Source organism: Nyctereutes procyonoides, unplaced genomic scaffold (assembly GCF_905146905.1).
Source record: "Nyctereutes procyonoides isolate TBG_1078 unplaced genomic scaffold, NYPRO_anot_genome, whole genome shotgun sequence".
Classification (NCBI taxonomy): Eukaryota; Metazoa; Chordata; class Mammalia; order Carnivora; family Canidae; genus Nyctereutes; species Nyctereutes procyonoides.
In genome coordinates, this window is record NW_026575046.1 from 62,814,858 (window position 1) to 62,840,014 (window position 25,157).

At 48.2% G+C, this 25,157-nt stretch overlaps 1 protein-coding gene across 2 annotated transcripts in view; it reads left to right on the forward strand.

The window, feature by feature from the left end:
* The first annotated feature begins 3,123 nt into the window (after nt 1-3,123).
* DUSP29 (dual specificity phosphatase 29) overlaps nt 3,124-25,157 on the forward strand; it is a 32,456-nt gene continuing 10,422 nt past the window's right edge. The window contains exons 1-3 of one of the 2 annotated variants that reach the window (XM_055325531.1): nt 3,124-3,245; nt 6,788-6,889; nt 13,739-13,966. In XM_055325531.1, coding sequence (XP_055181506.1) covers nt 3,160-3,245; nt 6,788-6,889; nt 13,739-13,966 — 416 coding nt within the window. In that variant the 5' untranslated portion in view covers nt 3,124-3,159. The remainder of the gene's footprint in view (nt 3,246-6,787; nt 6,890-13,738; nt 13,967-25,157) is intronic. The other variant, XM_055325532.1, reaches the window with a different exon arrangement.

Consider the following 25,157-nt stretch of genomic DNA (forward strand, 5'->3'; position numbering starts at 1 on the left):
TGAATCAAATCTTATGTACTGGTTTCCTGTTGCTGGTGTAACAAATTCCCTCAAACTCAGTGGCTTACAACATCACATTTATTATCTTGCAGTCTGTAGGTCAGAAGGGCGACATGGGTCTCACGGGGCTAAAATCAAGGTGTTAGCAGAACAGCCTTCCTTCTGCAGGTTCTAGGGGAGAATCCATTTCCTTGCCTTTTCCAACTTGGCTGTGGCCCCTCCTTCCATCTTCAAAACCAGCACAGGGATTTGAATTCTTCCCATACCGCATCACATGAGCCTCCCCTGCTGCCTCTCTCTTCCACTTTTAAGAACTTTGGGGATTACACTGGACCCACCTGAATGGTCCAGGGCACTCTCCCTATTTTAAAGTCAGGTGATTAGCAGCCTTGATTTCATCTGCAACTTTAATTCTCCTTTGCCTTGTAACAAGATACATTCACAGGTCCCAGGGATTCGGGCATGGACATCTTTGGCTGGGGAGGGCATTGGGCCGACCACACCTTGCCGCTGGCCCTAAGTGGGATTCTGATCCAGAGGAGCTGGGACAAGAGCAGTGCCTACCTGCATCTGAAAGTGGAGAAAGTCTGGGAGATTCTGGGGAAAAGAAGTTTGCTAATGAAAGTAACATGGGTCAGAGAAGTGGTGGTGGTGGTGGTGGGGGGAAACCCATGTCAAAGGCTGACGTGGAAATTCCCAAGAAGCTACAAGGAACATGACAACTGTTTCTACAGATCGTACTTTACCTGCACAAGTGTGGCCTGCCATTGCACAGAGCCCTGACGGACTAGCCCCGGAGTTTGGAACAGGTGGAACAGGTGGAGACACCCACAAGTCCAGCTGATGGTTACCTGGCCCACTCCCAATCCAGCGGAATGGGTGTTGAGTCCACAGAAGACGACCTGGAGGAGAACCCATTGCCTGAGTTCTGCCCTTAGAGCTGTACAGGAAGTGCTATTGTCGGGGCACCTGGGTGGCTCAGTCGGTTAAGCCTCTGACTCTTGATTTTGGCTCAGGTCGTAATCTCAGAGTTGTGATCTCAGGGTTGTGAGATCAAACCCTGAGTCGGGCTCCATGCTTCTCTTTCTGTCTCCTTCCTTCCCTTCTGCTCCTCCCCCTACTCCCACTCCCATTCCCTCATCTCTCTCTCTCTCTCTCTCAAATAAGATAAATAAGAAAATCTTAAAAAGGGGGGGAAACTGGGTGGCTCAGTCAATTAAACGACTCTTGATTTCAGCTCAGGTCATGATCTCAGAGTCCTGGGATCGAGCCCTGCATCAGGCTCCCCGTTCAGTGGGGAGTAGTCTTCGATTAACTACATGTGGGGTCTACCCTATGCAGGTGATACTCCAGCAACCCACCTAATTCTTTTTTTAAAAAATATTTTATTTATTCATGAGAGACACACACACACACACACAGAGAGAGAGAGAGAGAGAGAGAGAGGCAGAGACATAGGCAGAGGGAGAAGCAGGCTCCATGCAGGGAGCCCGATGTGGGACTCCATCCTGGGACTCTGGGATCATGCCCAGGGTCGAAGGCAGACGCTCAACTGCTGAGCCACCCGGGTTGCCCCCACCTAATTCTTTTCTTGGCTTTATTTACTTGAATATCCTTCCTAGACAGTGTGAAATATTACCCCCCATTCTTATCAATCATCTATCCCATATGTCTTTAGATATTTGATTTTTGTCCCCTGGTGAACCTACATCTTCAGAGGCCCCTTTTGCTTCCTTAACCTTTGACTTGGCTGGGGTTCTGGTATGGGCTGGGACCGGACCTTCAAGGCTCCTCACCAGACAGAAATCATCCTCCAACCTTTGTCGGTTCCAGCGTTTCTGACTCCTTTAGTTCTTGGGGTGATTGTAGAAGGGCCTTTGACTCTGCTACTCTGACTCCAGCACTTGACAGTGAGGACATCTGGACCCTGACATTTTGACCTTATTATACACTCAGGTCCTTAGTCTCTGCCTTGTGAATATTCTTTGCACCAAGAAATCAATGAAAGTTGAGTCTTTCAGCAGTTCCACAACGAAAAATTCTGGTAGAAACAATCACCCTCGATAAAACTGGCCATAGCTAAACACGCAAATGGGGAGGCGGATCTTTGGTTTGCTGAATACAAGGTTGCAGTAGACAGTGTGATGAGCCCAACACAAGAAGACTTTGTTAAGTGAAGCAGATGGGGAGACTGGTGACCCCTTGTCCCTCCCCCTGATCCTTCACACATTAAAGTAGGCCCCCAAGAGAGTGACAAGGGTGGGGAAGGGTGGAAAAACACCTCACTCAATTATAAGGAACTGTGGGAAGATCTGGAAAGATTTTAGTAGAATGTTAGAGGAGACTTGACAGGACTATGGCTCTCAGCACTAAAAAGGAGGATCATAGTAGGGGGCATGGTGGGGGCGCTCCTGGAGCAAAGAAGCCTAGAGCTAAAGAGGCAGCAGGTTGAGAGAAGGCCCCACCAGGAAGAAAGACCTGGAAGTGACTGTTGAATTGGAAATATTTTGGGGCATCCTAGTATCATCTGGTATTTTTTAAATGTTTGCCAAGTGTTTTTCCACACTTCATCTAATTTAACTCTCATAATCACAAGAGGACAGCATTATGATTCTTTTCCCCACTGGACGCTTGCTGGAGGTCTCACGTGAGATGACACAACGCAAATGAACCCAAGCTTACAGAGTCTCTGTCGGCTGTGTTTCACGGATCGCCGCCCCCTCGCTGTGCTGCACCCCCGTTCCACCCACGCCCCCAGGGGTGGCTACCCAAACTCCTGGAAAAGACTGGAGTGGAGAGTCCTTCTGCAGTCTGGGTGCTCCCAGGCTTCACACAGGCTCTGCATCAGCTGGCAAACCTGTTCCAGCTGTTCTGGAACAAAGCCCAGGGCAGGGCCCCACAGACACCTGGCCTTGTCAATCCCCAGAAAACAAAGCTGGCAAACCCCCCTGCCTGTCCCCGCCCTGGTCGGCCACGTGCCCTGCCTCCGACGCCGGGCCCCGGACGGGCGTGTGGGCTCCAGGTGGAGGGCTCCCAAAGTCAAGGCTTTCAGGTCACACTAGCACATCATTTTGCAAGCAGATGCCACGGGTCTCTTCCCAGACTGGGCAGCACACAAGGTCAGCGTCAGCAGATCTGACCCTAAAAATAGGCTCTTGGATGCCAGTGGAGGTGGCCGGGTGTGCGGCTGCCACACGCCCCACAGACCAGCACCTCCTGCCCCGGCCAGGCCCCAACGCACACAGGTAAGGCCCTTTGGTGGGGAGGCCGATGCCTCTTGGGTCCAGTCAAGTTCTTTGAGGGCCTGGGTGTGGGGGTGAGAAGGTTCCTTTCCACTCTGTTTCTAGCGTGGCAGAGAACAGCTGACATCCTCTTAGTATGACAGGCCTGCCCCATCTTTTTCGAGAGGCTCCAGAGTTTTCTCAACTTCCCTCCCTCCAAATCTGAGCTTCCAGTTCAATGACCATTTCTAAAGGATAATAGGGTGGGTCAAAGCCCATCAGGCCCTCCTGAGGCATTGGATGCACCGTATTACATATCATTTTCCAGCTAGGTTCTTCATTGGTCCATTTAGCCAGCAGAGGGGAAAAATCTCTCAGCAGGAGGGGAGAGAGAAACACCGTAGTGATTCCCATCATGTGTAGGGCAGCACAAATGACAAGTGTAGCACTCAAAAGCCCAGGAAGGAGAACTCTTTCGGTGTCCTGGATAATGCGAAGCATCATTTGGAAAGAGCAATCATTTTTAAAGCTTTTCCCAGGCCTGGTGGGAGGATAAGGGTGGGGATGACTGCCCTGGTAGAGATGGGCAGACTGGGTCACCAAGGGACAGGGCCACTTGGCCAAGACAGCAGCGTGTGTAGATAAGAAGGTGGGAAGCCATCCTGCGTCTCAGCCTGGGGCTCTCCTGGTGCTCTTGTCCTGTGGCCCAATGGCTCCTCATGAGCCTGGAACCTGAGAGCGATGGGGACTGGGAGCTCTGACTGCTCAGGAAAGTTGAAAACATTCTAAAGGGAAAGGCTCCCAAGTGAGAAGGGAGGGGGCGTGAGGTGCGTGTGCGGAGAGGCCTCCTCACTTAAGGCCCCAGCCCCCGAGTGTCCTTGGTGTTTGTCCAGTTGCCTGCCCTTTCACGTGTGGCCCCTGCTTGTTCTATTCACGAGAAAATTTCTTTGGTTCCACCAAATAGCATTTATAAACGACACTTGCAGGGCCTCTGAGCTGAGACCTGTACCAGGAAAGAAACTTGGGCCTGGGTTTAGGGGGTCGGATATGGGAGAGAGTCTGAAGAGTTAGGGGCTCTTCGGGGGCAAAAGCACATCTGTGCTAAGGGTGACAAGGGAGGCCATCTGATTAGCTGGAAGACCTCACTGGGAACGTTTCGGTCCCAGGGTGGCACTCGGTTGGAGGGGACGCTGAGTCCTGTCTCAGGGTGGGGTCCCTGTGGCTATTGTCTGCCCCACAAGCGATGAGGAGCAGAGCAGGGGCAGCGAGGCTGGAGGCTTGGCCCTTAGCATGTCCTGGAACGAGGCCCAACGAGGTTGGGCTTTGCACAACCCTTGTGAATCTGTATGTTTCCTGGTGCTGACGATGTGTCAGGTGTGGTTCCAAAAACTTTTCTTATAAGTATGAACTCATTTACTACTCAGCACTGAAACAGCCCTATGAAGGAAGTACCTCATCACCTCCATTTTCAGATGAGGAAGCTGAGACACAGAGGAGTGGAATGGTTTGTCCACATCACAAAGCCCAGACAGTAGGAAGGTGTACCTTAGAGTCTGATGGCATGTGCCCTGGTGCCCCTCCGCGGGGGCAGGGCTGACATCTCACTCCCCTGCTTGATGCCTGGACTTCAACCTGGACCAGGCCCCAGGAACAGCCACTCCAGGTACTGGTGCCAGGGGTCACAGCTCTGTTTTGTCCTCTGCAGCCTGACTCCAGAGCAGATAGTGTGTGAATTTTGGCCTCCAGGGACTCTTGATGGTCTGGGCCTACCCTGCCTGGCACGGGCACCAGATGTCAAACAAGCTGGAGAGAGTCCTTTCTCCTCCTCCCCAAAGCCTCGCGGATACTTTGCACATGAGCAAATGAGCCCTAACACCCATAGGAGAATGTTCAGGCTTACTCACGCCCCAACCCATCTGCCACAATTACTCTACAGAGACCCTCGACCCCGCGCTCAGAATTTAGCTCCCAACACAACTGGGAGCTCTCCATCCAGCCTCCTCACTGCTTCCTTGCTTGTCCTCTTTCATAAAACATTTTCTGAGCCCCTGTCGATGTGCCGAGGACTTGTATCCTCTCATTTGACCCTACAACCCATGAGGTGGACATGATCCCTATTCTACAGATGAGGAAGCCGAAGCCCAGGTAGGTTTGTTAGACTCCAAGGCCAGTGAGAGCTCTTTCCCCGACTGCACACCGCGCTGGGATGCACATAAGGGATGAGACACAAAAACGAAGGGCCCAGGCCTGCCCTCGGGAGCGTAAACCTTGTGACCAAGAATACAGTGACCCTCTCATGACTTGGGGTGGCATGCCTGGCTGCCTGGGTGACGCCCAGTCACATCGCCTAGTGTTGTGTTACTAACCCCTGACTCTCATTTTGCTCATCTGTGAAGCAGGGGCAGCTCTTTCGTGTCTTGGGGGCTTGAGTAGATGGTCACTGGGCGCACAGTAGAGGTAGCGACTGTATGACCGTTGCCCTGGGTCCTGCCCAGCCTTGGCCACTCAAGTGAGCTTTCATGGCAGCTTAAGAAGCGAGTGTTTGGCTCAACGCCTTCCCAAGGCCCAGAGCTACCCCTGCACAGTCCCGAGACAGGAGGCCAGGCGGGGAAGGGGAGGTGGCAGGCCCACCGTGAGGGCTGCGCCCCTCAGTCTACCCCACCTCCCGTTTGCCCCACGCACCGAGGCCTCATGTTCTGAGGTGACGCACAGTGGGAAGCAGCTCCTGAAAGTTGTGGGCCCGAGGCCCTCTATTCCTGAATTCATGAGCTGTAAAATTGCCTGTAGTATTTCCACACATCTTCGGAGGAGGCCAAAGCCCGGCTGCTCAGGAGTCAGGAGCCACAGCTGGCCTGGTCACACGTCATGGTCCCCAGTGCCCTGCGCCAGAGCCTCTCCTTCCCCACGGGGCCCAGGCGCAGAGGTAGAGTCCATCTCAGCCTGCTCCCCTGTCTGAGAGGGAAGCTGGGTTCAGGCCTCCAGCCTCCTCACGGTTTCCGGGAGGCCCCACTCTGCCAAACCAAGATGGGGGAGATCAATTAGGAGTTCATAAATTACCACCCTGAAGTGCTTTGAAACCATTTGAAGAGTTAATCAAACAAGTTATGACATCAACACCATCACAGAAGGAATATTAAATTACCCCTTGAAATGAAGGCTTTTCTGTTTTTTTTAATAAAAGGATTTTATATTAATTCGCATAATTGCCTCCTGTTAACATGCTTGCCAGAATTGAAAAGGGGAAAAAAAAATCTGTGAAACTTGGATTGTGTCAAATACGTTAGGAATTAAATTATAGGGCAACAACAAAAATTCCCAGGTTTTCACGTCCAGGTTTTAATTTTTTTTAAATCCACAACTTTTATTTCCTAGTTGGGATCATTTTTATAGGCTTAAGATGCGTAAAGACAAGCACTGACTTGCAGTAAATTAAAAATATGTTTATTTATATATATACACTGCTGCCAAATTCCACCCCTTTGCATACCCGAGCAGAAGGTATTACTCTCCTAATAGAGTAATTTATCCAACCACAGTAACATTTTTACCTTCCCTCTTCTTTCAAGGCGCATTCCAAGCCCGACTTGGGTGGTGTCATGGAAGAAATGTGGTGTGCATGCATTTCAACACAGACTAACTTTCCCCCAAGATCCTGATGCAGTAGGAAGGTAAATACACAACGTATACATACGCCCAGATACAGAAGGACTTCAGAAGGGAGACTGTAGACTACTGTAGAAACTGCTCTACTAGACCAAAAACTTCTAGAAGGCAGAGACTTCTCTGGCCCAGCCCATATCTGTTGCTTAATGGAGGAATGGGTGAGGAAAGCCTGGGTGTGGAGGGCTGGGCCAGGCCTGACTTAGAAGGTAAAATGGGTCGCACTCATTCGTGACCTCCTGGAGCACCTCTGATGTTGGCTGATTGAGACTAAACCGAGACCGGGGAAGGGGAATCAAGGATGCTGGCTCTGGCACCATGGGGCAAGGGAACGATGCTGCCCTCTTCACCCAAGGTCTGTCTCCAGTCAGAGGGGAAGGAGGCTTCCCTCAGAGGTAGATTTGCCCCCAAAGCTTCAAGACCCACACACTTACATGGGCCTCTTCCAAGGCCCTGTACCTGTTTGGTTTTCCTGTCCTTAAAGAAATTGTATAAGCTTCAGGACACACAAAACTTGATTCTCCTCTGGTTTCTGGAAGCACTGAGGGATTAGAGTGAACTTCTGACATGACCTAAGCCTGACTCTGCTCCCAGAGGCCTCAAGGAGGGCATGGCTCCCTTCGGGGAGCTCACACTTATGGGGAGGGCACGCGGTGCCTCGTGAGATGTAAGGAACACCTAGCCAGGCCTGGTCCTGATGGTCACCCCCCTGTGCCTTAGCCCAAAGGTTTAGGGTGGGCATCTACTTTGTCCAGAACAATTCTTTTTTTTTTTTTTTTAAGATTTTATCATTTGAGAGAGAGAGTGAGAGAGAGAGATAGAGAGAAAGCATGGGTGGGCAGAGGGAGAGGGAGAAGCAGGCTTCCCACTGAGCAGGGAGCCCGACACTGGGCAGGATCTCAGGACCCTGGGAGCGACCTGAGCTGAAGGCAGACGCTTAACCGACTGAGCCACCCAGGCGCCCCGTCCAGAATTAATTCTAAAATAGAACTTTCACAGGCTTCCCCCACCCTATTCATATACTTCATATACAGGTTCAAAACGGAAAGTTCAGAATAGATTGTTCCTCAAAAAGAAGAATTGCAAATAATTCCACCATCCTAAAATACGCAGATAGCCAGCTTTGATTAGGTTAGTGGATACTGTACGTTCTGCTTCATAAACCTGTGGTCTCTTCTCTCCACCTGCTTAAGCCTCTTTCACTTTGATTTCTCAAAACCACCACCGATGTGGCTGCCTGTTGCATCTAATGGTTTCAAGGCTGAGAAGAGAGGGCTGCCCTCGCTGGCGGGCACTGGGAATCCTGTTCTCCGCAGAATGCTATGCCCTGGACATTCCACACCTGACTGTCTGCGGCCCACGTCCCCCCTCCCTCTCTATCCCCCCTTCGGGGGATGTTCGAAGAGCCTCAGAACTCCCCTTGCTTCCTTGTACAGAATAATTTAGCTCTTGTTGCCTTGCACCACCACCTTCCCACTCATACTTCAGGACTTAGTTTTTTCTCATCCAAGGGGTCCTCAAATGGTATCTTTTGTCGAGGCCTGTTCTGTGGCTCTCAGTCCACGGTTACCTGGCCAGTCTTTGCAGGCTCAACGGCCTACTTAGCGATTTAATGTTCCCAGCGAAATAAATAATGCATCTCGCCACCTGGCTTCTCCCTTCAGCCACCTTAGAAAGAGCTCGGGTCAGGTTTTTTGTTTATTTTCAAAACTATCTTTACCCTTCTTGTTATAGCTCCATTTTATCAAGAAGAAAGTGACACCCAGGGAGGATGCGATGTATCCAAGAGTCTTCAGTGATTGTTGGGGCTGTGAGAGCAGATCAGGGCAGGGCCTGGAGCCAGCGAATGCAGGGAGATCGGGACAGGGTGGCAGAGGGGCCCCCAGGAAAGTGCCAGGTCCAGGAGCAAGGAAGATAGAATAGGAATCACGAATTACAAGTCACAGGCAGCTTCCTGCCCAGCTGTTCTGCTTGGTCAGCACAGTTTAAAAATATAGACATGGTGATTTACTATAAAATATGATTATTTATTCAAAGAATCCCAAAATAGAAAACAGAAAAAAAAAAATCTCCTGGAGTCCTGCCACTTGCTCACAGCATTGACATTTTGATATTTTTCTTCTAGTTAAAAACAAACAAACAAAACAAAACTGTGTAAGGTGTTTTGTTTTGTTTTTATATGAAGTCAAACTATGGTGTCGAAATTACAGTTTTAAATTCATCCAAAGCCTTCCCTCATTGGGCAGGGGAAACCTTTCACCAAACGTGAGCTGTACCATGGAAAATTCTGAAATGGAGTCAGAATTAACAACGGGCCCCTGTGTTCATTCCGCCTGGAAAGAGCATCTTGAAGTCAAGGCCACTGTTTCACAGAGGGAAAGGTTGCTCTAGGCTTTAGCCGTCAAGTAGCACTTGGCCTCTGCACGTTCCGTTACCACAGTGTCTTTAAATGTCTTAAAATTAGCAGATTAGGTTCCCTCCAGAGCTCATCCTGAGACCAGGGTGCAGGGAGGGGGGTCTGGGAGGGAAGAGAGCCCCCACAGGACACGTCAGGTTACCCCGCATAGAACAGACTCCCCACGGAGGTCCCACAGAGGGCGGAGGGAGCCAGGGTACCTCTCCAACGGCCCCCTTCATTAGCAACAACGTTCGAGGGTAACTCCTCATACTGTAGGCCTGACCAACACAGAGACCAGAAAATATCCCGAGGGGAGAACCAGGGGCTTAGGGAGGAGGCCTTCTGTGGGTAAGGGACTGCCCGCTTACATGGCAGCCATCTGAGCTGAGGAACGGAACAGGGTATGGATAGCATCTCCTTCGGCGGCCTACATGTAAACAGCAGCAGATTTCTCACAAAACTCTGGCTTTCTGACCTCTCATAAAAATATCAGAGAATCTGGGCTTGAGTTCGCACAGGGAAGGGCAAGCTGCTGTGGCCTTCCGGGGAACATCGGCTCTCTTCCCTGCCACAGTCCCCACCACTCCTCTTCCTCTCTTCTCTCCTGCTGGAGGCCAACAGTGAGGGTTGGTTGGTTGGTTTTATTCTCTAACACCCAACCCACTTGCCTCCTCTATCTTACCTGCCTGGCCCCTCCAGGAAGGAGCCTGCTCTCCTTTGGGGCAGAGACAGGCCAAGTAGCCTTCAGGATGGCATTTAGTTTCCTGGGACCAAACCTTTAAATATGAAGCTGTAACAGAAACCTGGAGGCCTCTCTTGACAACCTGCCCAGCTCTCATTATGACATTTAGCCCGTGATTGATATTGTGTGTGTCATCAAGACCTTGGCAGTTAATCTCTGGGTCGAATCTATGGAAACCAAACAGAACAGATTTGTCTTCCCCTTCCATTTTGGCTGTGGTCTGGGAAGCAGACGCTCTCAGCCTCTCTGAGATTCAGAAATTTGGGAGCCGTGCAGAGAGGGATGCACACAAGCCGCCTTCAGGATTTGGAAAGATTACAGGTCTGTGGTTTCTGGACTGTTCTGTGCTTTGTTCTCTCCCCCCCATCAAATCTGCACACTGGAGGATAATAGATCCCAGAGCTCCCTCTGCGTGCCAAGCCGCTCTGGGTAGACCGCACCACTTCCTCTTCTGTCTGGAAATCCAGCCGAGGCTTTCAGCACGGAGATGGGGCTGGGGGGGCTCCTTCCCCACTATAATGAAGGAGGAACAGCCCCGCAAGGGTGAGGTCAGCTTCAGTGATCAAAGGAGGCCGGCAGGGGGTTCAGGATGCAGTTTACTCCAGGCCTCGCTAAAATCACCTCTTCCGAAGCCTCCTTTGGTGGCAGAGAGTGTTGTTTGGGCTGGTTCCCACAGTGGAAGTTTCTGCCCATCCCTGGCCATCCTCTTCCCCCTTGTGACTAGAAACACCAGCAGGCAGGCGCCACAGCAGGCTCCAGGCCTGGGCAGCCACGGGAGACCCTGCCTCCTGCCTTGGGACTCACCTCCGCCCCTCCTCCAGGAGCCAAAGGGGAGTCCTGCCTCATCAGCTCTGGCTGAGGCCCCAGCACAGGTCTTCACCCCCCACTTCAGCCATTCACCCCCTCACCCCCCCCCCCCATTCACTACATGACCGCCACTGGGGCTCGAGAATTAAACACCAGGGAGCCATTGTCACAGAGTCCCTGGCGAAGGTCGTCCAGCTCTTGTCTACCACCAGGCCTGCACCTTATTCTGAGCTAGAGATATGGCCTCTACTTCAAAGAGAAGAGAAGGAAGTATGCTGAAGGCCTTCCAGCCTTCTCTTTCCTTCACTCCCCTTGTCTTGACTCACTAGCTCCTTGACTCTTAGCCACACTCTTGGGCTGTCTTATCAACCTTCAGTGAGCACCAGAGGCACGTGGGAGCTTGTTAAAGTACAGACTCCTAGGCCCACAGCCCCAGTCCGGATGTAACTCGGGAATCTGTATGTCTTGCAACAGCCAGATGATTCAGAGAGAAGTAGTCCAGATCCAAAGACAATTAAAAAAAAAAAAAGGGTTGTCTCCGTTGCCACCACCCTTAACTCACCTTAACTGCAGGGGGAAAAGTCATAAATTCTGGCTTCCCATGATCCCCCAAAACCCAGCTGGGCTCCATCCCAGGACCTGAGGATCATGACCTGGGCTGAAAGCAGATGCTTAAATGACTGAGCCACTCTGCCGCCCCTCTTCTTAACATTTTTAAATGAAAAATATCAAAGATACGCAAAGAGAAACAATAACTATCTTGCAATCATCATCCAACCCCAACCACCACCAACCATGGCCAATCCTACCCCTTACATACCTCCACCTCCACTCCCCATCCTATACATCAAATATTGTCACATTTTTTTCAAGTATATTATGTTTGAAGCAAATCCCAGGGATTATATCATTTCATCTGTGAATATTTTGATATGTATTTCTAAAAGTTAAGGACTTAGGCTAGAATTTAGCTGTCCTTGGAATCTCCTGCAAATTGGTTGTTAGATCTAGACACTAAGGACTCTCTTAAGACTCGGGTTTTTCTCTGGCAAGACTCTCACGGCGATGGTGAATTCTCCCCACAGAAGGCCCATAAGGTCTGATCCTCTCCTCTCCTGTTGCGAACAGTCAGAGGGGAATGCCTATATCCATTAGTCCATCAAGTGTCACAAAATGATGCTTTCTTCCCTCTTTATTACCCGGAATATTTCTCTAAAAGAGCAAATTTCCCTCATCTACCCAGTAGTACAGTTTGTATCAGAGAGGAACCATAAATGCTACATTCTTTCCCTTTACTTACCTATTTTCAAAATAATGAGCAGGTCCCCTACATCTTCCAACCATGAGTAATTGTTTTAAGCATCATTACGATTTAAATGTTTGATGTGTTTCAATCCACTGCAGTTATTTTTACTATTCATGTTCAACTTGTCCCCTTTTGACAAGTGGAAGCCTCTCTGAGTTGTGTTCTAAGTCCTTTGACATGATCCCAGTGGTCTTTGAAGCTAGCAAACTCTTTTTTTTTTTTTTAAGAGAAAGAGAGCATGAGAGTAGGGGCAGAGAGAGAGGGAAGGGGGAGAGTCCCAAGCAGACTCTTGCACTAAATGTGGAGCTCAACCCAGGGCCTGATCATACAACCCTGAGATCTCTGACCTGAGCAGAAACCAAGAGTTGAAGGCTTAACTGACTGAACCACCCAGGCACCTCATGCTAGCAAACATTTTTTTAATATTCTTCAAATTCCTGGCCTGTCCCCATCACACTGCACTCCGTCCCCACCTCCCAGCAGCTATTTCTTTCTCAGAAGACTAAGACCATGTGTTACAGACATCTTCAACTTACAATTCTCCTTGTCTGTAAAATAGAGATAATAATAATAATAATAATAATAAATAATGCCTACCTCATAGGGTTGTTAAGAAGATTAAATGAGTTAATAATTGTCAAGCACTTGGAACAGTGCCTAGCACAAAGTGCCAGATAAGTGTTCGTTAAATAAAGACCACTCCCTCCTCATCACTTACCTCCATGTTTCTCAGTCTCTTCTTCCCTTCAGGCTCAGAGCTGTAACTTCCCCTCAGGCTGCCTGAGTGTAGACGTCCCAGTCACTCAGCTGGGGGGGAACAAACACTGCCCAATTCCACAGCAAATTCCTTTCCTTGGGGACAATGGAAACTCTTCTCCCGCATTCCATTTGCAGAGCCTGACAAGCTCTCCAAATATGCATTTCAATCTGCAAACACAGCTTTCCAGCTTAGAACATCTCTTCTGACCCCTGGTACCTTAGCACAACTGCCAACCCCCTAGTGTGCAGCCAACATTGCCTTCAACTGTCCTAACACGTTGAGGAACCCTCAGGGAGCTAAGCCTCCTTCCACCCCAGGGCTCTTGAAGCTCCCAGAATATGCATGGCTGCTCGGATCAAACAGGCTCTGGATTTACAGGTGTGTCCTTTCCTCAGCTCCCTGCAGGTGTGGAGTATCACAGGCCTCGAATGGCAGGAACCAATGGCCAGAGCCAGCAGATTCCAATCAGAAAAAGGAAAAACTAGGCACCAAAGGAGGGGTAAAAGCTAAAAGGAAGGAGGCAAAGGCCTGGCAGCCTACAGAGATTTTTGAGGCTTGAAGCCTGTTGTAGGTCTGCTGCAAACCCTCCTTGACCCAAGTCAAAGGGCTGCCAGCCCTCTTGCCCCAAAGGAGACTGGAATGTTGGTGAAGGTTGTTTAACTGCCATGATGGCCCTTCTTGGTTACCTCTGTGGCCCAGGAAGAGGAAATGGGAGCACAGCAGGCAGGAGAAATGCCTGCAGAATCTTAAGATCAGCTTATTCCCATTTCTTTTTGTGAAGACCATTCCCTACCTCTGTCCTGTACTAACCCAAATCCTGACCCTCTCTCATGACCAACTGCAGAAAGGAAAGAAAACCCCTCGGCTCCAAAATGACATCCAGAGAAACGAAGACAAGCCTCCCAAACGCCTACCCACCTGCCAAGAGGCTGTTGCCAAGGGGGGAGGAGGAGGTAGAAGCAGATGACTACTGTACCCCCGGAGCCTTCGAGCTGGAGCGTCTCTTCTGGAAGGGCAGTCCTCAGTATACCCACGTCAACGAGGTGTGGCCCCAACTCTACATCGGTGATGAGTAAGTGTCCAGGCCAAGCCCCACCTCTGGCCTCACCCGGGGGAAGGCAGCAGCCCTCACACCCTCCACCCTCTCCTAGCCATGAGTCGTTGCTTTTTAGGTTAGCTATATTGTGAGAACTCAGTTAGGGCTGGGTTTATCTTCATATTATAGAAGACCCAGAGATGGGGCTTATGCAACATAAGGGTCTATTTCTCTTCCATATAAAAGAATTCCAGAGGAAGGTAAGCTGGGGCTGGCATGGCAACTTCAGGGTCATCGGGGTCTCAGGCTCCTGTGCTCCCGCCCCACCATCCTGAGAGTGTGGCTTCCTTCCTGGAAATTGTGGCCTGGTCCAAGAGTGCTGATGGGGCTCCAACTACCATCTGTGGCATCCAGGCCAGAGAAACATAAAGAAAGAGCAAAAGGGCATCTTTCCAGAGGGCCTCGCTGCAAAGGAAGCTGGGAAACAGAGCCTTTTAGTTTAGCTGGGTATAATACCAGCAAGAACAAAGTCAGTTCTCAAGATTAGTGGCACAGGAAGCATGGTAGGCCCAGCAAAGTTGAGGTCATTTTCCCCTCCTCTAGATTTTTAGAGCTACCACTTCTCACTCCTCAAACAACTGGGAAACATCTGTAAATAATATTGAAAATAATAATGCCTATCATTATTGAATACTGTGTTCCAGGCACCATGCTAAGTGTCTTGCTCAAATGATCTCATTTTATTTTCACCATAGCCCTGGGAAAGAGGGCATCTAATTACTCCCACAAGGCCCAGGGCAGTTAAGCAACTGGCCCAAGGTCCACAGTGTGGTAGGTGGCAGAGAGCTGGGATTCAAACGCAGTTCTGTCTAACCCAGAAGCTTTCATCTTAACCAGCACTCCTACTCCTCCTTCCATTCCCCAGGATTCCGACTCAGGTTCCATCTCTCCCTGGAGCTGATGGTAGTGCAGGACCCCTGCCTGTGTAACATTAATAAACATTTTGCTGCTTAAAACCTAGAGATAGGGCAGCCCGGGTGGCTCAGCGGTTTAGCGCTGCCTTCAGCCCAGGGCGTGATCCTGGAGACCTGGGATCGAGTCCCATGTCGGGCTCCCTGCATGGAGCCTGCTTCTCCCTCTGCCTGTGTCTCTGTCTCTCTGTCTCTCTCTCTCCTGTGTTTCTCATGAATAAATAAATAAAATATTAAAAAAAAACTTTAAAAAACCTAGAGATAACTGTCTAGTCATGGGAAATCCAGGGACAGCATCTCGTCCTTTTGTTTTTTTCCTTAATACTTTTAAATTGAAAATTACATGCCCTTATATACTAAAGTAAACTAAAGAGAGGGTTGTAAAAACAAACTGCATAATCTCCCTCAGTCCTCTCTTAATTCTTTTTTTTTCTTCTCTTAATTTTGTCACCGAATAGCCAGTATTACGCTCACTTGCATACTTGCATTACTTGTATGTTATTGCAAATGTAGCATATCCACACATATAAAAGATCTTCATTTCTTTTAAACAATTTTAGGGGGGAGAAGAAATCATACTATTCTATACTTTTACTATTCCGTAGTAGTGCCGTCCTGCAATTTATCCAATCATTTCCCAGTGTGAACATTAGGAGGACCTCAGTGAGGGGTATCTGGGACTCTCTGTACTGTTTTCTTTTTTAAAATAAAAGCTTTATTGAGCTATAGCTCACATTCTATAAAATTCACCTTTCTAAAGTGCACAATTCAGTGGCCATCTTACATTTACAAAGTTGTGCAACCAGCGCCACTCATTTGAAAGGATTTATATCACCTCAAAAGGAAACCACCTCAAAATTCTCCATTCCTCATCTTTGTATCCATGCAACCACCCATCTGCTTTCTGTTTCTATAGATTTACTTATTCTGGGCATTTCATATAAATGGAATCATAATATATGATTTTTGTGTCTGGCTTCTTTCACTTATCCTAATGTTTTCAAGGTTCATCCAAGTTGTACCATGTACTAGTATTTTATTCTTTTTTATTGCCAAATAATCTCTATGCTATTTTTGTGACTTTTCTGTAATTCTAAAATGACTTCAAAATTTAAAAAGGTACACATATACTTTGACCCTACTATCATTTTAAGAAATGTAATTTACTAAAATATCAGTACATAAAGAGGTACATAAAGAAATACACAGAACAATGTGTATTTTATCCCTGAAGTAGCAGAAAAAAAAAGGAAGGGGGGAATCTGAATCTCTTATAAAATATTACATAAATACAGTAAATATATGATTTTCCTATTATACAAGTAATACATGCTTATTGTATAAATATAGAAGTCTTAGGTTCTCTATAAGTAGAGAATTTTAACTCATTGGGTTATATGGATTAAGTGAGATACTGTATGTAACATATTAGTGCAGTGCCTAGTATATGGTGAGTGCTCAATAAAGGCTAGTTCTAGTAATAAGATCAATATAAGGAAGAAAAGTTAAATCTCTGAGAGCAATCACCAAACCCCGTTACTCTGAAGCCACTTCTATTAATATTTCCTCCTAGACTTTCTGCGTTATTTATTTATTTATTATTTTGGTTTATGATTTGCTTTTATATAGTTGTAACCACATTGATTATTCATTTTATCTTTTCCCACATAGCATCATTCATAAACTTTTCCCTTATTACTTCTCATACATTTAATTATAATACTACCTATCAGATAATAATATACCAAGTGGATATAAGGTCATTTATTTAACCACTCCCCTATTGTTAGACTTATCAGTTATTTCTATGTTCTTGCTTTTTAAAATTTATTTATTTATTCATGAGAGGCACAGAGAGAGAGAGGCAGAGACACAGGCAGAGGGAGAAACAGGCTCCATGCAAGGAGCCGGACACGGGACTCAATCCCAGGTCTCCAGGATCATGCCCTAGGCTGAATGGGGCACTAAACCGCTGAGCCACCGGGCCTGCCCTGTTCTAGCTTTTATAAATACTGCAGTGGACATCTTTATGCATATCTTTTCATATGTAGGATTATTTCCTTAGATATGACCCTAACAATGGTAAAACTGGGGGAAGAGGAATTAAGATTTTAAGACTTACACTGTCTCTGTGCCTTGTTTTTTTTTTAAAGATTTTATTTATTTATTCATGAGAGACAGAGAGAGAGAGAGGCAGAGACACGGGCAGAGGGAGAAGTGGGGAGGGAGGGAAGGAGGGAGGGAGGGAGGGAGGGAGGTAGGGAGGGAGGGAGGGAGGGAGGGAGTGAAGGAGCATGCAGGGAGCATGCAGGGAGCCTGGTGGGACTTGATCCTGGGTTTCCAGGATCATGCCCTGGGCTGAAGGCAGGTGCCAAACCGCTGAGCCACCCAGGGATCCCCTGTCTCTGTGTCTTTATCTATGCTGACCCCTTTGCCTAAAATGCCCTGCCCTTCAGTCAGCTCTGTGTCCAGAGGCTATGTGTGCTACAAAGACCACTCAAATCACTTCTGTCGTGAAGCTAGCTTTCCCTAATCCCCATAGTGAGACGTAAGGTTTCTTTCTCTGTATATACTATGTTTACATTCCCTATAGCTAATAAATAATAATAATAATAATAATAATAATAATAATAATAACAACTACATTGTTTTGCATACATCTTACCCAGTGCCATGCCCTGTGCTAGGCAACCCTATGAAGGAGGTTCCATTATTATTCTCATTTTACAAATGGGCAAATGAGGGCTCCGAGAGTTCATCCATCTGCTCAGTCAGTCAGTATTTACTGGGTACCTTTCTAGGTGCTGTGGGGGATACAAAGAGGAAACTGAGGCTCAGAGAAATTAAGTGACCAGCTCGAAGTCATACCACCAGTAAGAGACAGAATTTATACCTAAACTCAGATCAAGAAAATGTGATCAATCAGATAAAGAAGCCCTTTACAGCTCAGGAGAAGAGATGTGTAGAAATGTAACAGGGAATGGAAGGAGAATGGGGAGTAGAGTGGAAGGAGTGTGGGATTTGAGTCTTGGCTCTACCAATCACCAGTTGTATGATCTCAGACAATTTTATTTTTATTTTTTATTTTTTATTTTTTTTTTGATCTCAGACAATTTATTTTACCTTTCTTCACCTTATTCGGCAACAAAGATAGGGCTTATTTCATGGGGTGAAGATGAGATGGATTAAAACAAAGAGAGTGCGATGCTACTGAGTATTTGGTACTGTGATGATTCTGAGAAAGTGTTACAGAAGAGGCGAATTCTGAGCATGACTCTGGAAGATGGGTAGGACTTGAACAAAGTTCTGGGCAGAGGCAGCAGGATGAAGACATGAATGGAGGTGAGAATAAGCAGGATGGTCTGTCTGGAATGCAAGGGATAAATATGGTTGAGGTCCACTCTCAGGGGATCTAGAACTAATCCATGTTTGACCACCACACGGTCAGCTCGGATTTAGCTGTGCTGCAGTCACAGGTGGCCCTAGCACCTCAGTGGCCCACCACAGCAGTGGGTTAGTTCTTACGCACGTGAACATCCATAACGGGCCATTTCTATCTCTGCTCCACATCAATGTCCCTCTCGGACTCAGGATCCAGGCTGACAGAGCAGCCCCCATCTGGGACTCTGCTAGTCTCCTGGCAGAGAGAAGGGACATGGAGAATCACAAGTGGACTCAGAAGTGACACATGCCACTTATGCCCACATTTCAATGGCCAAAGCAAGTCCAAGCCAAACCTTCATGTTATTAGGGCAGGAAAGTGTAACCTGTCCCTGGGGAGGGGCACCAATTATTCCAAATGGTAACATACAATCTACCACAGCCACAGTCTACTCCAGGTGTAGTGGCTCTGGGCAGTCCCTTTTACTTCTTGGGCCTGTGTCCTTATCCCTAAAAACGATTCCTAAGACGATTCAAAGAAATATGGAATGTAAGAACATTTCGTATAGACAAATACAAATATTATCATTATTGTTACTTAGAAAGAAGCGTGAGGAGATAGGTCAGGGCCAGCTTGTGGAAGACCGAACGCTAGCCAAGGGACTCTCTTCAGGAGGCCACCAAGTGTCTGAACAGGACAGACAAATCCTAGTTAATAGAGTGCCAGACCACAGGGTGTGATGCAGTAAGGTACGCTTGCCTCCTTGACATCCGACCACAATCTTGCTTCCTTCAATCAAGAAAATGCCCCTGCCCTTTCAATTCATTCCAGCTCTCCCTGGTCGAGCCCCAAAACAAACACACACATGCACGGTCTAGGCAAAATCCACAGTCAGTGTATGACCTGTGTGCTCAGCAGGGGCAGGGGGCTAAAGCCGGCCTGGCATGGTGCTTGTCCTCATCTCTGCTCAGGGTCCCTTCTAGACACCCACTTACAAGGGTAATGAGACTCCCAAATGCTTATTGAAAGGGAAATTAATTCCACTGCCAATGCAACCACATGGAGGTTATAACCCTGCTGAGAGCAGGTGAGGCTGTCTGTGCTTCTTGGGTCTCTTTGTAGGTGTTGCCCAAAGCAGCAGCAAAAAGCTCACAGCTGGCTCCTCATGCACAAAGCCTCAGTTTTAATTTGATGGTTGCATTTCGGTTGAATTTTTCCTTTCCTTAAAAGCACCTAAGATTTTTGAAAGGCAAGTATCAAGGCTCTGGAAGTTAGGGTGGTCGGGATCCAAGAGTGAGGATGGATGTCCTGGGGAACCCCTGGCCTAGACCGGTGAAGCCTGGAGACTAGACTTAGCCCAAAGTAGCAGCTCACTTTTCCTCCCTCATCTCCCCTCAAGGGCTTCTTTGTGGAGAGAGGCAGAGGCTGAGCATCTGCTCCGAAGCCACAGTGCCCGTCAAATACTGCTCCCCATGTGGCCTTGGGCAAGTCACTCATGCTATTGCTTTACCTACAAGAGATGGACCCAGTGAGTTAATACATATGCCACTTAGCACAGTGCATGGCACATCCGGTAAGTGTGAACTACTATGGATCAAACAGGTTCTCGAAACTCAACTCCCAGGGTGAGAGTTACTTACTCCCTAAGTAAGGAACAGTCATTGTGCTTTGCTGTTAAGGGTCCTTCTGTGCCAAGTAAGGGCAGCCTTGAGATGGAATCCACCCTTGGTCGAATTTCTCCCGAGACTCTATCATGAACCCAAGGTCAGGTGGGAAGGAAGGTCCCTCCTCATGGGCTTTCTTGGGCTCACACACCCAGCGCTTCCACAGATACCGTCCTGGCCTTCCAGAACCCAGGCAGCCTATAGCCTAGGGAGGCAGTGCCACACCAAAACCCTATGGGCCTGGGCATTTCACAACGGCTAAAGCATCTTCTGAAGCTCAGCTTATCCCAAGGGGACTCACCAGGTGGAGTGCCAGCTGCCTCTAAGTCCTCATTGCTTACAGCCTGGGGAGGGCAGAGCTGATGGCAGTGGTGAGAAGAAGCCACAGACAGGAGGGAGATCTGGTTGGTATGGAGTGTGATGGGTCAGTGGCAGGGGCTGGGCCAGGCCCACCAGCCATGTATCAGACATTCTCACCCGGAAGTCATTCTGGCTCAAGGAACAGCCACCCTCCCCTCAGCCACTTCCCATAGCTCGGTAGGGGGTCTCAATCCCGACAAGCATGAACTGCAGGGTCAGCACAGGGCAGAGCAGAAGGCCTCAGACGGGATTCAGGGCACAGAGTCCAAGCTCCCAGGGCTGAGTGGGCATTATGTGTGGCCTTTGGCAAAACATTTTACTGTTCTGGGACTCAGTTTCTTTATTTGTAAAATAAAGGGATGATTTCAAAGGTCCCTTCCAGCTCTAACATAAAATCTTTCAAGAAATGTGCTATTAAATAAATTAGGCTTTATTAGGTTCAAGCACATACTTGTTTTATTACTTTTAAGTCATTCAAATTAGATTCAAATTAGGTTAACCAAGTGTTGCCCTCCAGAGAGCCAGGGGCTGGCGTCAATGATGAGATAAGAATAATTCATCGCCTCTTATCAATCAGCAGCCCCTAAATGGGTGCTTCAAAAGTGCTTGAGTACGCTTGAAAGCACTAAGTTTCTGTAATTTAAATATTCTCCCTTTAATCTTATTCACATCTTTCATTTGCTTAGCAAAATCTTTTTTTTTTTCTTTTTTCTTTCTTTTTTTTTTTTTCCCCTGTAGTCAGCAGGAGGGGAAACTACTGTCAAAGTGATTGCAAATTCCCAGGCAAGACGGCCTTCTGTAGGCTTGGCTGAAGCAAGAAAATGGGGAAATCCCTCTTCTCCCTCCCAGGGGGAGCATCCCTGTGAGCTAACCCCATGGTGCTGGGCTGCTCGGCCTCGTGAGTGGCAGGGCCACTAAGCAGCTCTCCATTTTTAAGATTCCAGTTACCTCCATCTGGCTTTTGGGGCCAGCAACAGCCAGCTGCCCTTCCCCATGAAGCCTGACTCCTCCCCGTGGCCAGCCCTGCTCGCCTGAGCTTGCTTTCAAGGGGTCTTGCTCTCTTGCCCTTTCTGCTTTTTTCTTCCCAACTGGGCCAACAGCCTCAAAAACAGAGGCATCTCCACGCTGGCCTGTAGTCAAGGAGGCTGGAAGGTGAGGGGAAAGCAAATCAGCCAGCAGCGATGGCCCTCAGCCCGTGGGAGGGCCTGTCACCGGTGCACCTGGACAGCTGCCCCTCTGCCCGCCTCCAAAAGGAAGGAACTAATTCAGCCCTAAGGCACCAAGCGGAGTGAACACTTTGACCCACTTCTCCAGGGTGGGCCACGGCTGCTTCAGGAGGCAGTGAAAACACAGCCACGGTTCACCGTTTAACCTGCTGAATGTTTATGGAAAAAACTAGAAAACCTGGATTCTGAACCTCCAGGCACCAGAGGTGACTTAGATACAGCTGGGTCCTGGTGGTGGGCAGAGTCCATGGGGAGACCAGGCTGGGCTCTTCCAGCAGCTTCTCACGGGGGTGGGAGGGTTGGGGGGTGCTTCAGCAACATCAACCACTTCCTTTCACAGGGAGCAAAAGGCCTAGTCTAGTCATTAACACAACATCACTTCTGGGTTCCAGGCTTCCGGGTGTTCTCTCTTTCTCCTCTTAGCCTCCATCCCTGGGGCAGATGATAAAGAGGTTTCTTTCTTTCTTTTCTTTTTTTTTTAAAGAAGGCCTTCTATTGCCTCCTTATGGAGAATGGGTTTCAGCCTTTTTTTTTTAAATTTATTTATTTATGATAGTGAGAGAGAGAGAGAGAGAGGCAGAGACACAGGCAGAGGGAGAAGCAGGCTCCATGCACCGGGAGCCTGACGTGGGATTCGATCGCGCCCTGGGCCAAAGGCAGGCGCCAAACCGCTGTGCCACCGGATAAAGAGGTTTCTAAAGAGTTAAAGATGCTGGGGCCACCTTGCATCTTTGAGTAGCCAGCGTCTCCCGAGGACTAAGGAAACATCCGTAAGAATCGTGGCATTCACTGGCTTATGAAATGAATATATGACATAATCGTTACCAAAATTTACAAATGAAAACTTCTCTAGAATCCCCTTACCCACGGATAGCCGCTGATAACATTTCGTTGTACATCTTTCTCTCTCTTTTTTTTTAAGATTTTATTTATTCATGAGAGACACAGAGAGAGAGGCAGAGACACAGGCAGAGGGAGAAGCAGACTCCATGCAGGGAGCCCTACGTGGGACTCGATCCCGGGTCTCCAGGATCAGGCCCTGGGCCGAAGGCGGCGGTAAACTGCTGAGCCACCTGGGCTGCCCAAAGTTGTTCATTTATAGTGTTTCTTATAATACCCACCACTCCCCCTTTTGGAGAGAGATAAAGATAGAGCTAGAGTTAAAGCAAGAGGGAGAGAGAGAAGACAAATGTCCAAAAATAGAAGCTTGGCGAGGTGAAATTAGGATTTCCCTACAGAATGGAAAGGCACGCCACTGCTGAAGGCTGTAGGTTGACAGAAGAAGGTGTTTACAATATATCACCATGTCAAAGCCTTCAAAACCCTTACATGCCCCAAACATCTATTGTACCCAAAAACAAATCTCTCTATAAGATATATAAATCAACGCATAGAAAAGCAACTGGAGAATCTCATATCCAAAAGCAAAAAGACTTTATCTCTAGGGGGTAGAAATGCAGGTGATTTGTGCGTGTGCGTGAGGGAATATGTTTTTCACATTCTGCACTGAGCATGTGTTATTTTTATAATTAGTTGACATATTTTGATGACATATTATTCTTTAAATAAACAACTTGCTTACATCAGGATTTTTTTTTTTTAATTAAATAACCAGAAACTAAAGCTCCTGCATCATCTAGGTTCTGGAGGTAAATTCCTAAGTCTGTTTTTCTCCTGAGCTTTTTTCCTCAGCAGAAGCACATTTCTTAGTCTCTTTCCCATGTCACCTAAGCAGGTGGCCCTGACATTTAAGAGAACAACCATACAGTGTCAGGGAGCACCCTCTAACCTACCCTACTCCCAGTACCTGCTGAGTCAGGCATTTGGGCCAGTCGGGAACTGCCTCCATCACAGCAGCTGTATACCAAGAGTTTGAAGAGTTTGCTCTATTTGCAGATTCCCATGCTGCCATGGACACTCTTCTGAGCTCTCAGCTGGAGTCTGAGTATCAAGCTAGGGGAATCCCCAGAGTGGTGTGTAAGGACACCACGTCCCCTTCCTGGCTCACGCAGCCACAGAGACCCCGAAAACCTGCAGTGGGCCTCAGACACCCACCAGGTCTGATCCTCCCCAGAAGCCCTTTTCTCTACTTCAGACATAGTTAAAACCAGCTCTGTGGCCTGAATGTGGAGGTGTCATGCAACAAGTCTTGTCACATAGATCCCTGATCTTTGGTGACCTCCAAAGCAGCAAAGTGCAAACTGCTATGTATTCAAACTGCCATTTGATTATGTTGAAACCCAGTGGCCGAACTCAGAGAGAACAGTCTTTATGGTGGGTAAGAACTTCCTGTCAAGGGCAGTTAATTTTAATTTTTCCACTGAGCTCAACCTCAAAGTGAGGTTGGTTGCTACTCAGCAAGATGGACTGCATTAGCAGAGGTTTTAATTGAGCGCAGATCTATGTCCCAAAAGCAAAATGTTTGTTGTATACATACTTTGGGACAAGAAGAGAAATGAAAAACAGGTCTTTCTGAAGAAATATTGAAAGCAGAATGTAGTCCATGGTCAGGATGGCAGCACCAAAGACCAGCTGGGGGGCTTGGTGGAACTCTCCACCATCCTATGGCTCAGTTCCAATGGGCTGTTTGCAAATGTTTCTAAAAGCTCAATGCCTGTGTTTGGGTCTCTCTTTCCCAAACACTGGACTCCATCGTGGTTCCTCTCATGACCAGGAAACCAGCGACAGATATGTGGCCCTTGGCCAAGGGGCCATGCATATGTTTCCTACTGCAAGGCTCCTTTTGGCCCAAGATACTGATCAATGTTGGCATTCAGTATGGTCCCTCTGTCTACATCCTTTTACCAGTGACCTTGAGATGAGCCCTTAGCTGGAGCACAATGCCACTTCTGGCCTCTTATCATTCTGGTTCCAGAACCCTTGTCATCTTTGTCCTGAGCTGTAGAACTGGTCTTTGTGCTGTTGAGGGGTGATGGTGTCCTAAAACCTAGTTAGGATCACCCCTCCTCAAACACTATCAAAAACTGTCCTTGAGGGACGCCTGGGTGGCTCAGTGGTTGAACGTCTGCCTTTGGCTCAGGGCATGATCCTGGAGTCCCGGGATCGAGTCCCACGTTGGGCTCTCTGCACGGAGCCTGCTTCTCCCTCTGTCTGTGTCTCTGCCTCTCTCTCTGTGTCTCTCATGAATAAATAAATAAAATCTTAAAAACGAAACAAAACAACTGTCCTTGAGCCCTCCAAATACAGATCCAAGCACTTTCCTGATCCAACCCCACACTTCCTCTCCAGATCTTTCCTCTCCTCTCACACCCTATGCTCTGGCCCAAACCAGCTTCCTCCTCCCTGCCCCCTGAGCAATCCATCAGCAAGCCCTGCTGTGACCCCACCTGCTCCAAGCAGCTTCCTCTCTTGGCTGTACAACTGCAATAGCCTCCAAAAGAGCTCCCTGCTTCTATTTTTTCCCCGCTCCACTCCCTCTCCACACATCTACAGACTGATATTTTACAAAATAAACAATGCTCATCCCTTCCTTAAAATCCTCTGTAGCATTGGGCTTTCTACCACACTTACAGTAAGATGCAAGCTCTCCCCTGTAGGCCCACAGGGCCTCCCATGACCTGGCCCCTGCCTACCTTTCCAATGTGCCCTTGTACCACTACCCGC